The 15,209-nt window shown below is 31.2% G+C and overlaps 1 protein-coding gene across 12 annotated transcripts in view; it reads right to left on the reverse strand.

Moving 5' to 3' along the window:
• Positions 1–15,209, reverse strand: part of PRPF40A (pre-mRNA processing factor 40A) — a 53,181-nt gene that overhangs the window by 23,472 nt on the left and 14,500 nt on the right. For all 12 annotated transcript variants that reach the window (XM_074336467.2, XM_074336474.2, XM_074336463.2 and 9 more), the window contains 2 exons: positions 14,114–14,144; positions 11,992–12,005 (listed from right to left, as the gene is read on the reverse strand). In XM_074336467.2, coding sequence (XP_074192568.1) covers positions 11,992–12,005; positions 14,114–14,144 — 45 coding nt within the window. The remainder of the gene's footprint in view (positions 1–11,991; positions 12,006–14,113; positions 14,145–15,209) is intronic.

Raw genomic sequence — 15,209 nt, forward strand, 5'->3', positions numbered from 1 at the left:
TCCACAGAATATTTAACATCAAGTTGGATAAAGTTCTAAACTGACATACTGTAAAGACGCAGCTGTCAAAATTAGAAAGGATGGTTCTGGATGACCATCAGAATTTCATAATCAACAAGGTGAAATTTAACAGAGATAAAATATGAATCCAAACGCCTCAACACAAGATAGGGGAGATAAAGTTTCATATATTTCATACATCCTATATCAAACTAGCTTGGTAAAGATTATAAACCAACTATTGGGGTCCAAAAGAACTACTAAGAATCTTCGAAAAGTTCCCAGTAAAACCTAAGGTATCGATAGACATTAAGCCTCAAAGGTTTGTTAAGAGTTATATATACAAGGCTCCCACACACACACAAATAAAGGGCATGGGAGGAAATTCTGAGAGGTGATAGAAATCCATGGCCTTGATTGTGGTGATAGTTTCACAGGTGTATACTTATTCCCAAAACAATCCACTTGTACACATTAAATATGTACAGTTTTTTATATGTCGATCATACCTTAATAAAGTGGTTTTTAAAAAGTAGTTTTACAAGGAATCATGAATGAATGAATTACTTGATGAGATCAAAGGTACTAAGTCCAGTTCTGGCAGATTTTTCAGATGGTTAACAAGTATGCTTGAAAGAGGGTTATATAGATGATCTTTACCACATTTCTTCAAATCTAAGACAAAACATTACAGTACATACCTCTAAGAAAGAAAAAGTTAAAGCACTGTCAAACTATTGCATGCTTTTTACCACTCAGATTTTATGTTAAACTTTTTTGAAAGGATTTATTCTTATTTAGACATCGGTTTTTATCACATTATTTTTGTGAATATATAAAAAAGGAAAATAAGCAAATAAAATTGTTAAGCTATTTCTTAAACTTCACACCGAGACCATTTTTTTAATCAAGAGTTGCTGATGTCCATTATATTTCACACAATATTCTCTGTGGCACTAAGAATACCGGTAATGTAGCATTTATTTAAAAAGAAAATAAAGTAACTAAAAACCACTGCTACTGGTTCTTAATTTTCTTCTGTACTTATTTAAAGCTGACCAATCTTTCTTTCTTCTTTATCAATTTATTCAGTAGAGCAGACCTACTTTTAATATCTGCTTTGGAAATGTAGCTAAATACATGTGATTTCATTGCGTTTCCTACTCTCACCATTATCATTTTATTCCTAGCTGACAAAAAGTGCTGTGCAATTATTTCTAGGATTTTCTTCTAAACCATTGACATTCATTCTTCTGATGTTGGCACTTTTGCTGTTCAATCATGCACAACTAGCCATAACTGCTGCCTGGAGCACAGAGATCATAAGAAACCATGAATTAGAAAATGCATCCTAATTTCAGACATGTTAAGTGGTAAAAATAAATATGCTAATCGAAAACTAACTAACTTAAGAAACATTTGCAAAATGTGGGAATGGAGAACAAGATGACTTAAGGACATACAGCGATGTGATTTGAACAAAGGTAGATGAGGTGAGGTAAGATCATTTTTAAAAAAAAGTATGTTTCAATTACAGTTGACATACAATGTTATATGTAAGATGATTATTTTTTATAACTTTTGAGAAGAGAGTTAGAGTTAATGTGAAGGAATTATAGATAACCATTAGAAAGAACTTGATAAAATTTGTAACAAAATGATTGGCCCTTCCTATAGACTCACTAAGTCATTTGGTTACTAAAGAATGAATTTCTGAATGATGCAGCAGGATAGATAGTTCCAAAGATGTATGAAATTCTTTAACTTGTTCTAGCACAATGTATTATACAAGATAATAATAATCTCTCTGGAACAAACGTTAAATAACTGCTGGAAAATACTCAGTTTGCTGTTATCACCTATTTTAACATCTTCTAATCAAAAGGTAACGCAATTAGATATATATACACAAAAGCTTCAACTATATGGGTAATGCTGTTTCATAAATTAAATGGTGTTTGGATAAAGAGGTTTGTATTTATTTTTTAAGAAATGGACTTCTCAGGATTGCACTATCAAAAGAGAAATCTGTAAGTTCCACAAATGTATTTAAACTTCCCAAGTCACATCTGCTAAAGGGCATCAAGGAAAGAAGTTGTTTACCAGAAATAAACTTAGGAGATGATGGAATGAAACCAAGGGATAAGGTACACTTGACCAAATAATGGGGAGAAAAAGGGGAAGTATATAAACCAGTTAACACAAATAGTAAGGAATTTAGTAGTATTCACTATCTATTACTTTGAGTCTTACAGCTACACTACAAAGCAGGTACAACCATTACCCCCATTTTACAAATAAGAAAACCAAGTCTTAGGAGGGTTAATAACTTGTGCAGAGTGATTCAGGAAATAAATTATCAAACTAGAACAATTCAGTTATATCTGCTTCTGAGAGACCACATTTTACTCATGCCAAAATACTGTTTGAAGCTTGCTGTATTCAGGAACAGTCTAATTATCAATAAGAAAAGATAAGTTTCCAATCAACTACTGAATATTGAGCCCCGTACTAATTGCTTTGCGTCAATTACCACTTAGTTCTTTGAGCTCATTACAATACTGTCCCACCACTTAGTTCTTCGAGCTCATTACAATACTGTCCCGACCCAGACTAAGGTCCTATTAAAGGAACAAAGCTCTAACTCTTTGCATCAAAGAAACAATCGTTTCAGACAGTAATATACATTCTGTACTAATGCCAAATTCACTTACAGAAGTCAATTTTGGAGAAAAATGATTTATCTGGTAATTTTGTTTTACTCCTTTTCCTTAAAATGATCTAATCTGCAACTTAAAGAAAAACTATAATTTATTTTGCTCTTAGCCAAAATTAATATTTTAACACAAAAATTTTAAAACAAATATATCTGAATGTTGAGTATAAGATGAAGAACAGCATAAAACATTAATGGATATATCAACAACTAACAACTGGAAAGTTGTCTTCATAAAATATGACTTACGGCAAGTAGTTATTACTGATAGTCATATTACTGATAGACTAGCAATAGCATAGTCTATTGCTAAATCTTACTTTCTTACAAAATTATTTTTTTTAAGTACAAGACATCTCCAGAGCAATAAGCAAAAGCTGCCTATCAAAGATTTAGTCTACTTTTGCAGAATCGGGGAACCTATCAAAGACTTACACGTATTAATATATTTTTAATGGGCCAAAGTCAGGAAAAATTACTTTCATCTGTAAGATTAGTGACTTTCAAGCCTTGCAAAAGTTGTTAAAATATTCCTTACACTGAACCTTTAGTATTACTTTAAACTTTTGTCACAGATGACACTATTTCCCAAATTTTATTACTGACATAGTTACTGTACTAATAAAATACTGTTGACATAAATGGCAGTTTTGGGGAATCAATCAAAAGTTAACATTTTTACAAATGATAAACCAACAATCTGTATTTGCAAAATAAGGCATTAAAAATCATTATCCTTAATAAAGAAAAATCCACTACAATCAACAAGAAAAGACAATCTAATGGAAAAATAAGCGTGGCTATTTACAACTCAGTACAGATAATCAGAGGTTCAACTTCATTAGTAAATCAAGGAGGCACACATTAAAATGAAACCTTTTGCTCATCAAATAAGTGACAATTAAAGATATTAGTATACAATGGCAAAGGCTGTAAAGAAAAGGGCAGTCTCATGGTACTGTCGGGAATTAAATTAGTATTATTTCTCTGAAGGGCAATTTACTACTTCTTATCAAAATTAAAAATGCAAACATCTCTTGATCCTGAAATTTGACTCCACAAAATCCCACTTAGAGACTTGCAAAGATGTACAAGGATGCTGTCTACAGGATTATTTGCAATTGTGAATAATGAGAGATAATTCAATACCCACCCATAGCAAAACAGTTCAATTATGGTGCAGTCATATTATAGATGTATCTCATGCAATCTATTTGTAACATAATGAAAAATATCTAAGATGCAGTGTTAAATAAAAAGAGTAAGACATTCTAGCAAATAATATGTAGTGGCAAAATACATATACAGACTATTTTAAAGGCAAAAAACTGGGCATAAAATGCACATATACTACGGGTGCCAAAAAAATGTATATATACATGACTTGTATTCATCTTTCGTTATCGGTATATATTATTACAATTTTAATAGTTTTTTCCTTTTTTAAAATATGTACACATTTTTTGGCACCCTCTGTATAATTATTTATTATTGAATAAATTCAATAATGTATATGTAGTAGACACACATTTATATACACATAAGTATCATTACAATGTATAAGGCTCAACTGAATGAAACTGAAAGAGAAAAAAATTACTAAATCTAAACACTAACTAGGTAGCAAGATCCCGACTACTCTAAACAAGGAAAATAAGAAAAAGTCAAATTATAAGATTAGAAATGAGGAAGAAGATAATCACAGATACAGAATATTTACAACCAATTTCAAAATAGAGAGGAAATGATTTCCTTGTAAATTACCAAAATTCAACCCAGAAGAAACACATTGCATTTGACTATTCCAATTGCCATAGAAGCAAATGAAAGATACCCAGCCTCATGATTTCAGATTATATAACCTTTAAAGAACAGAAAATTATAACATCGTTTCTGATCATAAAGATGAAATGTTCTTAATTAGTAATAAAACTCAACAGAAAGATATCCAAAAAGAAAAGCAGGCAATGCTACTTATGAATATAAATGTAACAATTTAAATAGAATACTAGCCAAGAGAATTCTGCAATGTATACACTTTGACCAAGTAGAATTCATTGTATAAGTGTAAGGGTGGTTCAATACTGGGAAATCTATAAACTATTTCTATTAACAAAATGAAAAAAGAAAACAACACACAATCACACTAATAGATTTGGTATGATCAAACCATATCCTGAAAATTGTGAAAATACACAAGTATTAAAAAGACAAAATCCTCAAATAATAAAAAAATGCCTAAATGATAAAGGGTAATTCATCAAAAAAACAATAAAAATCATTCTAAAGGCACTTCCATTAAAATAATGACCGAAACATAAGTCTGCAATCACTATAATTCAACAAATACAGCATAGCAATAAAATGAAATGATTGGCATGTTAGGAAATAAATTCCCTAGACTTTATGCTAAAGACTAAAACGAAATCTATAAAATAAAAAAACCCAAAAAACAAAACCCTATTCTAATTATCCAGGGAATCTGGCAATATTAACTGTCTATAAGATAAATATACAAAAATATCTGAATTGACAGTAACTAGCTGGCATTAAAAATGGAAAAAAAATTCTATTCATAATATACACGTTTTTATGAGGCAAAAAAAAAGTAAAAATAGCTATGACAGCTATTTGTCCCACCTAAACAGAATTTAAAGCAAAAACCCTAATGGAAAAAGAGGGACTTGTAGACTGGTAAAGACAACATAAATGAAGCTTTAATAAACTGCAAAGAATCAATATCTTCTAGACTGTGTTTTCTGATCATAACGCAAAAAAAGTATACCTTATAAAAAATAAGTCACCCAAAGGCACAATTTATGAAATAATTTCTAGGCTGAACTTCATTAAAATTAAAAACTTCTCCTCTGCCAAAGACAGTCAACATAGTAAGAAGACAAGCCACAAACTGGGAGCAAAAGACACATCTGATAAAGGATTTATCCAATATATACAAAGAACTCTTTAAACTCAACACTGAGAAAATAAGCAACTCAATTAAAAAATGTACAAAAGATGTGAACAGATACCTAACCAAAAAGGCATACAGATGGCAAACAAGCAAATGAAAAGATGCTCAACATCATACATTATAGATGATACAACACAGGATTTTTAAGGCCCTGAAACTATTCTGCATGATATTATCATGATGGATACATGTCATTAAACATTTGTCAGACTCACAGAATGCATACCAAGAGTGAACCATAATGTAAACTGGATTTTGGGTGGTAATATCTCAATGTATGTTCACTGACTAACAAATGTATCACTGTAGTGGCCCATGTTGGTAGTAGAGAAGGCTGTATGTATGTGGGGAGAGGGTATATCTGGGAAGAACTCTACTTTGTGCTCAATTTTGCTATGAACCTAAAATGGCTCCAAAAATGTCTATTTAATAATAATAATAAAAAAATCCCACATCTGGGAACCAAGAAAAACACAACACTTGACAACCTTTGGATTTAAAAAAAAAAAAAAATTATATTAAGGAAAAAGAAAACAAGATATTGAGAACTGAATGACAATGAAAACCCTGCATGTCAAAACTTAGGCAACAAAGTTAAATCAGTACAAAAAATTAAGGCTGTCTGAAAACTAGTGAGCTAATAAGCACTGAAGCTAGCAAAAGAGCAACAGAGTAACTAAGAAGGAAATGAGAGCATAAATAAATGTATGAAATTACCCCCCCCAAGAAAAAAACAAAATAAGATGGCTCTTATGATTTCTAACAATATGCTAAATGATTAAAACTCAACACAATAGATATCTTGGAAAAACAAAATTATTAGAATAAATTTAAAACGGGAATAAGTCAATAACTACTAAAGAAATTGACACGGTAATCCAAAACCTCTAATCTCAAAAAAGTGTTAGGTGCAGTGAATTTTTAGTTGCGTACTATCAAGCTGTTAAGAAGTTACTCATCATTTACACAAGTTGTTCTTGGACCAGAGAGAAGGGTTACTGTCCAGACACAAGCAACCTAAACAAGATATTAGCAAACTGAATTCAGAAGGAATTAAAAACGTGTGTGCACATACACATACCCTAAACATACATAATCAATAACTAGGGTTCATCTTAGTAATGTAAATATCGCTTAATGTCAGAAAACTTATCTGTGTACTTTTACATTAACAGACTAGAGACGAAATGTCATGATCATCTTAGTTAATACAGAAAAAAGCATTGGAGAACGTTAAAAATAAGTAGGTACTGAACTTACCAGCAAACCAGAAACAGAAGAAAGCTTGAATTTAATAAAAGTTATGTAACAAAAAGCTATAGTAAACACCATATTTAATGAAGAAATTTTATACATATTCCCTTTAAGAGAGGAAACAAGACAAAGGTGTCAGCTTATTACTGCTACTGCTCACCATAATACTAGAGGTTTTGGCTGACACAATAAAAGTAGAAACAGATATGAGGATTAGAAGAAGTTAAAACTGTCGTTATTTGATGATGATAATATACACAGAAAATCCACTAAGCAAACCTGCTGGATAAATACATGTAAAAATGACTAACAAAGTTTACAGAAAGATTCAATAGCACATTTTATATACTGTATTTTGCCATATATAACGTGCTTTCATGGTTTTGGCTTGAACTTCAAGGGGGAAAAAAATCATTCGTTTTAATTTTTTAATTCAAATTGTTATTTATTTACACTCAGGTAAATGTTTTTTGTATTATAAAAGAATTTTAGCATTTATTTTTTAACATATTTATGGTACAAGAAATTTTATGTAACAAATAATTACAATACACAAGAACAGATGAGGTACAAGAAATTTTATGTACCGGTAACAAATTTACAATATCGTAGAAGGCCAAGAACTCTTGGTCGTTGCAAGTTCGTTGTAAGGTCAACAAAACTGATTATTATATTCTAGGGTATTATTTTGCATACAGATATCGTTATTGATTTCCAGAGTTACACTTTTAACTCATAAGCATAAATAAAAGAATTAAAAACATTTACATAGATACAGAAAGAGTACTACCCATGTACATGTGCATCTTTATATTTCCCTCACAAATTTGGGCAAAAAAAGTGTGCATTATACATGGCAGAATATGGTAATATCTATAAACTAACGGAATGAAAGATGTACAAGCCTTTAAGGGAGAAAATTTAAAACTCTGTTATAGACAACACAAAAGACCTGACTACCATGGCTACTGATAACTGATATGATGATTTAATATAAGTATGTCCTTATGACCTATAAATTTAATGCCAATCCAATCAAAACACCAAAAATATTTTTTGGATGACCTGACAAACCGATTAAAAAATTACGCAAAAGATATGGTGCAGGAAAACAGAGCCTAATAAAAACAGTCAGGTCTTTTTATTTTTTATTTTAAGGGAAAAACAGGTAAGCCACAGAATAAGATATAGTACACTATCATTTATAGAAAAAAATTCATTATATATAGAAAACTCTAAAGACTGCAACAAAAAATATTCAATTCAGTAAAGTTGCAGGATACAAAGTCAATATACAGAAATCAGTTGCATTTCTATAGACCAACAAAGAACTACCAAAGAAATTAGGAAGACAATGTCCTTTACAACTGCATTAAAAAAAAAAAAAAAAAAAAAAAAAAAAAAAGAAAGAAATAACTTTACCCAGGAGGTGAAAGATGTGCAAACTAAAAACTACAAAATGTTGATGAAAGAAACTGAAGATGACACAAATAAATGGAAAAATATTCTGTGCTCACGGATTGAAAGAATATTGTTAAATGTCCATATTACACAAAGTAATCCAGATTCAATGCAATCCCTATCAAAGTTCCAATGTCATTTTTCACAGAAATAGAACACACAAGGCTAAAATTTGTATGGAATCACAAAAGACCCCAAATAGTCAAAGCAATCTTGAGAAAGAAGAACAAAGCTGGAAGCATCATGCTCCCCAATTTCAAACTCCATTACAAAGCCCTAGTTATCAAAACAGTAAGGTACTGGCAGAAAAACAGACACACAGATTAATGGAATGAAATAGAAAACCCAGAAGTAAATCCATGCATACATAGTCAATTAATTTACAACAAAGAAGCCAAGAATATATAAAGGGAAATAACAGTATCTTCAATAAATAATGTTGGGAAAATTGAACAGCTACATTCAAAAGGATAAACTAGACTACTATGCTACACTATACACAAAATTTAACTCAAAATGGATTACAGACCTGAATGCGAGACCCAAAACTATAAACTCTGGGAGAAAACATAGGCAGTAAGCTACTGGATATAGGTCGTGGTGATAATATTTGGATCTGACTCCAATAGCAATGGCAACAAAAGTAAAAATAAATGGGAGTACATCATACTAAAAAGCTTATGCACAGCAAGGGAAACCACCAACAGATGAAAAGGCAATCTATTGAATGGGAGAAAATATTTGCAAACAGTATATCTGATAAGGAGTAAATACCCAAAATATATAAAGAACTCATATAGTTCAACAGCAAAAAAAACAAACAATCCAATTAAAAAATGGGCCGAGGATCTGAATAAACGTTTTTCCAAAGACATACAGATGGCCAACAGGCACATGAAAAGATGCTCAACATCACCAATCACCAGGCAAACGCAAATCAAAACCACAAAATATCACATCTGTTAGAATGGCTTATCAAAAACCAAGAAATAATAAATGTTGGACAGGATGTGGAGAAAAAGAAACCCTTGTGCACTGTTAGCTGCAAAGTAGATTGGTGCAACTATTATGGAAAAGAGCATAAAGGTCCCTCAGAAAGTTAAAAATAGATTTACCACATGATCCAGCAGTTCCACTTCAGGGTATTTATGTGAAGAAAACAAAAACACTAACTTGAAAAGACATATGCACCCCCATATTCATTGCAGCATTATTTACGATAACCAAGATACGGAAATAAAGTGTCCAACAATGGATGAATGGATAAAAAAGATGTGGTGTGTGTGTGTATTTATATACAATGGAATACTATTCAGTCATAAAAAAGAATGAAACCTTGCCATTTGTGAAAACATGGATGGACCCTGAGGGTATTAATGCTAAGTGAAATACTTGTTTTCTCATATGATTTCACTTATATGTAAAACCTAAACAAAACCAACAAAAATGCTCATAGATATAGAGAACAGATTGGTGGCTGCCAGAAGGGAGTGGTGAGGAGTGAACAGAATGGGTGAAGGGGGTCAAAAGGTACAAAATTTCAGCTATAAAATAAATATGTCATGGGAATATAATGTGTAGCATGATGATTATAATAATACACTACTGCATAGTTTAAAGTTGTTGAGAGAGTAAATCTTAAAAGTGCCCATCACAATTAAAAGAAAGAAAAATTTTAAAATAATTTGTATGGTAATGGATGTTAGCTAAACTTACTGTGATCATTTCACAATATATACAAATACTGAATCATGCTCTATACCTGAAACTAATATAATGTTACATGTCAATTATATCTCAATTAAAAAATAAAATTAAATTAAGATGAAGAACTTGAAAAGAAAAAAGAACAAAAAAGCTACACAAAAAGTGTCATAAGTTTTTCCCAATACACAAATGTCTTAGGACATATATCCAAGTGAGCACCTCTTGGGGAGGGTGGGTAGGTGTGAGTGAAGATGAAGAATAAAAGAAAAAAATGTGAGAGACCCTCCCATAGATCAGCGATAATGACCACAATCTGAAGAACACAAATCACTCAAATTTGTGTACCTGAAATCTAAAGAGAGAATGAATCAACAGCAAGTTTTCAAACAAATACACAATATTTTTGAGTGTGAAAGTTTAATAGAAAGTATGAAAACGTCAATCCTCCTAAAATTGAAATGAATTAAATATAATCCCAGATAAAAACACAGTTTTGTCTTTTGAGTGTGTCTTGGGTGTGCATTTATAGATTTCTTTGGGACAGGGACAGGGGACTTCACATGCTAATATCTGAATAGAGCTAAGGGAATAACGAAAAAAGAAACCATGAAGACTTGCCTTATTACACGTTAAAGCTACTTCAGTCAGAAAAAGTATAATATTGGATTAGAAATAGACAAATGGTAATAGTGGAAAAGAAACTAGAAAAAAATGCCAAAATATGTGAAAATATATAACAAAAAAAGTATTTGAATTAACTAAGGAAAAAAAAAAGATTGATAAGACAACTGACATAACCAAAATATTAATGGTTGTCGTTTCCTTAAGGTGGGAAAACTTAGGGTGAAATTTACTTTCTTCTTTTTAACTTGTGTCTGCTTCATTTTCTTACTGGTGAGCCCATTATTCAAATAAGAAAAACATGCAACTATCAGTAGTCAAAAATAAAAACAGGCTCTTATAATGTAAGAATACCAAGTGGATATTTTATAACCTTTCAATTTTTAACGCAAAAGATAAAATGTTAAAATATTTATATACAGTTTACAATTAAACGTCTTTACCCCCAAATTTAAACTATTAACATAATTGCAATCAATTCACAGCTTTCTTCAATTCCTCAGCCATAACATGGGGATAACAATTACCGTGACTGTTGTTTTGACTGAGATTATACATATAAACACTTACTATTAATCCTTAACAAATAAAAAAAACCTTGAGGCTAAAGAATGGGGTTATTAAAAAGAAACATAAAATAGGTAGCTATCTTTAAGTAAGGCCTTAGGCTTTCATTATTTTTCCAAAACACCAAAAAATGTATAGCAGAATACCTATACAGAAGGATTAGCAACAAGAACTAGAAGATACTATATCTTAAAATCAAGGAAAAAAAACTGTGGCACAGCAACGTAATTCTCTCCTTTTCTAAGGAGAATCAAGCAATTTTCAATGGTTTGTCTTTCTAGCACTGCGTTAAGGAAGGTACAAGCAAAAAAGTATCTTAAACTATGTATTAGAAAAAAATCTGTATTAGGTTTACAGTAACAAACAGGAGTATATAAATTTTTGTATGTAAAAGAGTACCTTCTAATGTAACAGTTAACTGAAAATTATCAGGTTAATTACTGTGTACCTACAAGTTCTGTTTTCCTTCTAATTGTGATGGGTAGAATTCAAATCCTTGTGAAAACTAATCTATATCTGATTCCCATTTCTCTCAAGTTGCTTCAAAATTAGATTTCAAATAAATCAATTTTTCAAGGTTTGGCACAAAAAAGAAAAAAGGTTAAACTCAGTAAATAATATTTAACACAGAATTAAGGACCTATAATATAGTACACTAAAGTAGTATAATGAAATATATTCCAGAGGTACTTACTGCACCAGATGTACCTAAAAAAAAAAAAAGAGAAACAATATTTACAGTGTGATAAGTCATGCTCTCCTTAACAGTTTAAAAATGTTTATTAATACTATTTCTTCTATCTCATCCCATCATACCAAATATCCTAAGACTGTCCCACATGACCTATGTGCTTGCTCTGTTTCCCACAAAATAAACATCTACAGTGTATGTAATACATTTTTAGAAACAAATGACATTTTGAACTTTCAATCTGCAAACTCACTTGGAGCTGGAGCTGGTTTGAGAAGTACTGGCACTTTTGCCTTTTGTTTCTCTTCTTCTTGCTATTATAGGTGTCTGTTTTGACTAATTCCTTTTTCTCTGCAATATTACTGAAGTAGAAAAATGACTTGAACATATGACCCTATGCTTTAGATTTCTGGTAACTTCGACTGTCTAGGTTCCAGACTTGTGCTGTATAATACAGTATCCATCAGCCACCACACATCCCTGTTTTAATTAAAATTTGTATCTGTTTTGCACTAGCCAGATTTCAAGCACTCAATTAATGTGCCTTCTATATTCAACAATACAGATTACAGTACATTTCCATAGTTGCAGAATATTCTGTTTGATGGTACTCCTAAACTACTACCTAAAACCCCTTAACACACAGGGGAAATGCACATTAATCACAAAGTTCATATAAATAATTTTTAACTTTAGAAACTAGTAACAAAACCTCATGTAAAAAAAGAAAACAAGGATGGTACATAAAAAAACAAAACAAAGTACGTATGTGTGCACCTGTGTGAGCATAAACACACATGCACACACACATACAAATATAGAGCAATCAAAACAAGCGATTATGGACATTATGGACATCAGTGGCAGAGCCAAAGTATTTAAAAATTAAAAAGAAATGTTAAAGTAATTTTCCAGGATTATTTATGGCAACAGTAATCAGCTCTAAATATATAAATAGGCCAAAATATTATACTAGGTATTTCAGAACATCATTTCAGCTCCAATATTTGTGAAATATCTTAAAAACATAATGTCCCCGATAAGCCTCCAGGAAAGCACACAGTGCATTTTAAACACGTTTTTGACCCATAACATTGAAAGCAAAAAAATGTTTTCACATAATCACGGATAAAGTTTAGCATCTGGAATATTAATTTGTGTGGAACATTATTTTCTCATGCGTAATTGAAGCATTACTATTATATGGTCACACAAGTGAAAACAAACATTTCTTGGTAATTTGTACAATGAAATTATCACAGGGTTTATAAACTCCAATGACTACAAGTACCAAGCAGGTTACAGAAAAATGACTGATAGTCCAGAAGGCCAAGAATACATGCTCCGTACCTAAAGCATGGAGGTGCTACCCCATTCCATGTTTGCTGAGTACAAATATGGACTCAACCAGTTTGTTTTTTTAATTTTTAAAAATTCATTTTTCAATTGCCATTGACATACATACAATATTTATTAGTTCCAGGTGTACAGAACATAAGTGATTAGACATTTATACACCTCACAGTGATCACCCCAACAAGTCCATTACCCATCTGACATTATACAGTTATCAAAATATTGACTATATTCCCTATGCTGTACTTTACATCCCTGTGACTATTTTTTTCCATTTATAGTTGCCATTCAATATTATTTTATATTAGTTTCAAGTGTACAGCATGGTGTCAACCAGTGTTTCATTCAAATATTCTCTGAGTATCTACTGCGTTGACAAGGACCATTACAAACAATGAATATTTAGATCATCCAATTTTTCAAGACAAATTCAATCTTTGTATAAAAAGATAAATTCAATCTTTCTATAAAGCCTACAAACTTTAAAATGTTAGCAACTGTTTATAAAATTTAAAAACACTGTGTAGGCTAAGTTATACCTGGTAGACCAAATCTGGTCCCAGAACTCCTGATCTAAAACTATGATAATTTCCTATGGATTCAATTATGAATGAATGCAATCCAAATTTCCCATTTCTTAAAAAAAAAAAGACAAAAATCAGGAACTGACAATAAGGCCAAGAGACATTGCTTTCATTCCTCATTAGATTATGGTTGCTACTGTTTAAAGGAAGTCTAATATATATATCACCATAAGTGGTATACATACCTGCTGCTACATCCATATTATTCACTCCTGGCTATAAGAAGAAAAGTAAAATTAGTAATATTCATCGTTTAAACTATGTTTTACATAAGTTCTTCATAAAGCACACTCAGTCTCCTCTATGCATAATTCTCGAGCCAGATTTTTAGTAAGTTGTAGTCTCACTTCCCTGAGCTTGCTATAAATTATAAAAAACATCAATAACCAGGGGCTACTGAAGCTCTTTAATCTGTCTTATCTTTATTTGATCATCAATTATATACAGATCTACAACCTGCTACCCACAATTCTGAAATCCAAAGAACTCTGAAAACCAAGTTTTGTCAAGTGTGACACCAAAACTCATTATAGTGACAAAACTTGCCCCGAATTAAATGAACTCTTTATAGTCTTTATCCCACTTCAGAGGAAATACCCGTAAGTTCTGCTATAGAAACATCGTGCTAGTAATTATAGGGCACTGCCTAAGACCCCATCGGAAATTTTTACGTTATTATATAGTACATGTAATGTATTACTTTACCATATGAAAAAAAAATTTGAAATATATCTGGTCCTAGGGATTTTGGATAAAACACTGCAAACCTACCACCCCAGTGGTTGTTCATTACAACCACTAAGCTAACACGTTGCACAATTTAAATATCATGATGATTTATATAATATATTGTTATACCACCCAATAAGGGTGATAAGGCTGTTCCAGGATTTTCTAAGTAATGTGACACAGGTAAAATCTGAAGAAATAATAGATTTCAAATGCAATCGAATGTCTAAATCTGGAATCTAGTATTAAATCACATTGTATCAATTAATTAGCACTCAGTAAAGCAAATGTCTCTACACTTTAAGATCAGAATGCTATTAGACCAATAAAATATTTCTAGTTGACAATTATGCTTTTTAGTATTCTACACTCGTGTAATGTAGAATTAATTTAATAAGTAAGGATGCTCACATATAAATATGAGAAAAAAATATAAATGCCTATCATTCAAGAAACTAAACATAAAAATCCACTGTAATTTCCGTCTTACAATATTCCGAAGGCACTTAAAAAGCTAACATGAATGCTTAAAAAGCTAACATGATTGCCTAT

The sequence above is a fragment of the Rhinolophus sinicus genome, chromosome 17 (genome assembly GCF_057876585.1).
Source record: "Rhinolophus sinicus isolate RSI-liver-muscle chromosome 17, RSI-T2T, whole genome shotgun sequence".
Lineage (NCBI taxonomy): Eukaryota > Metazoa > Chordata > Mammalia > Chiroptera > Rhinolophidae > Rhinolophus > Rhinolophus sinicus.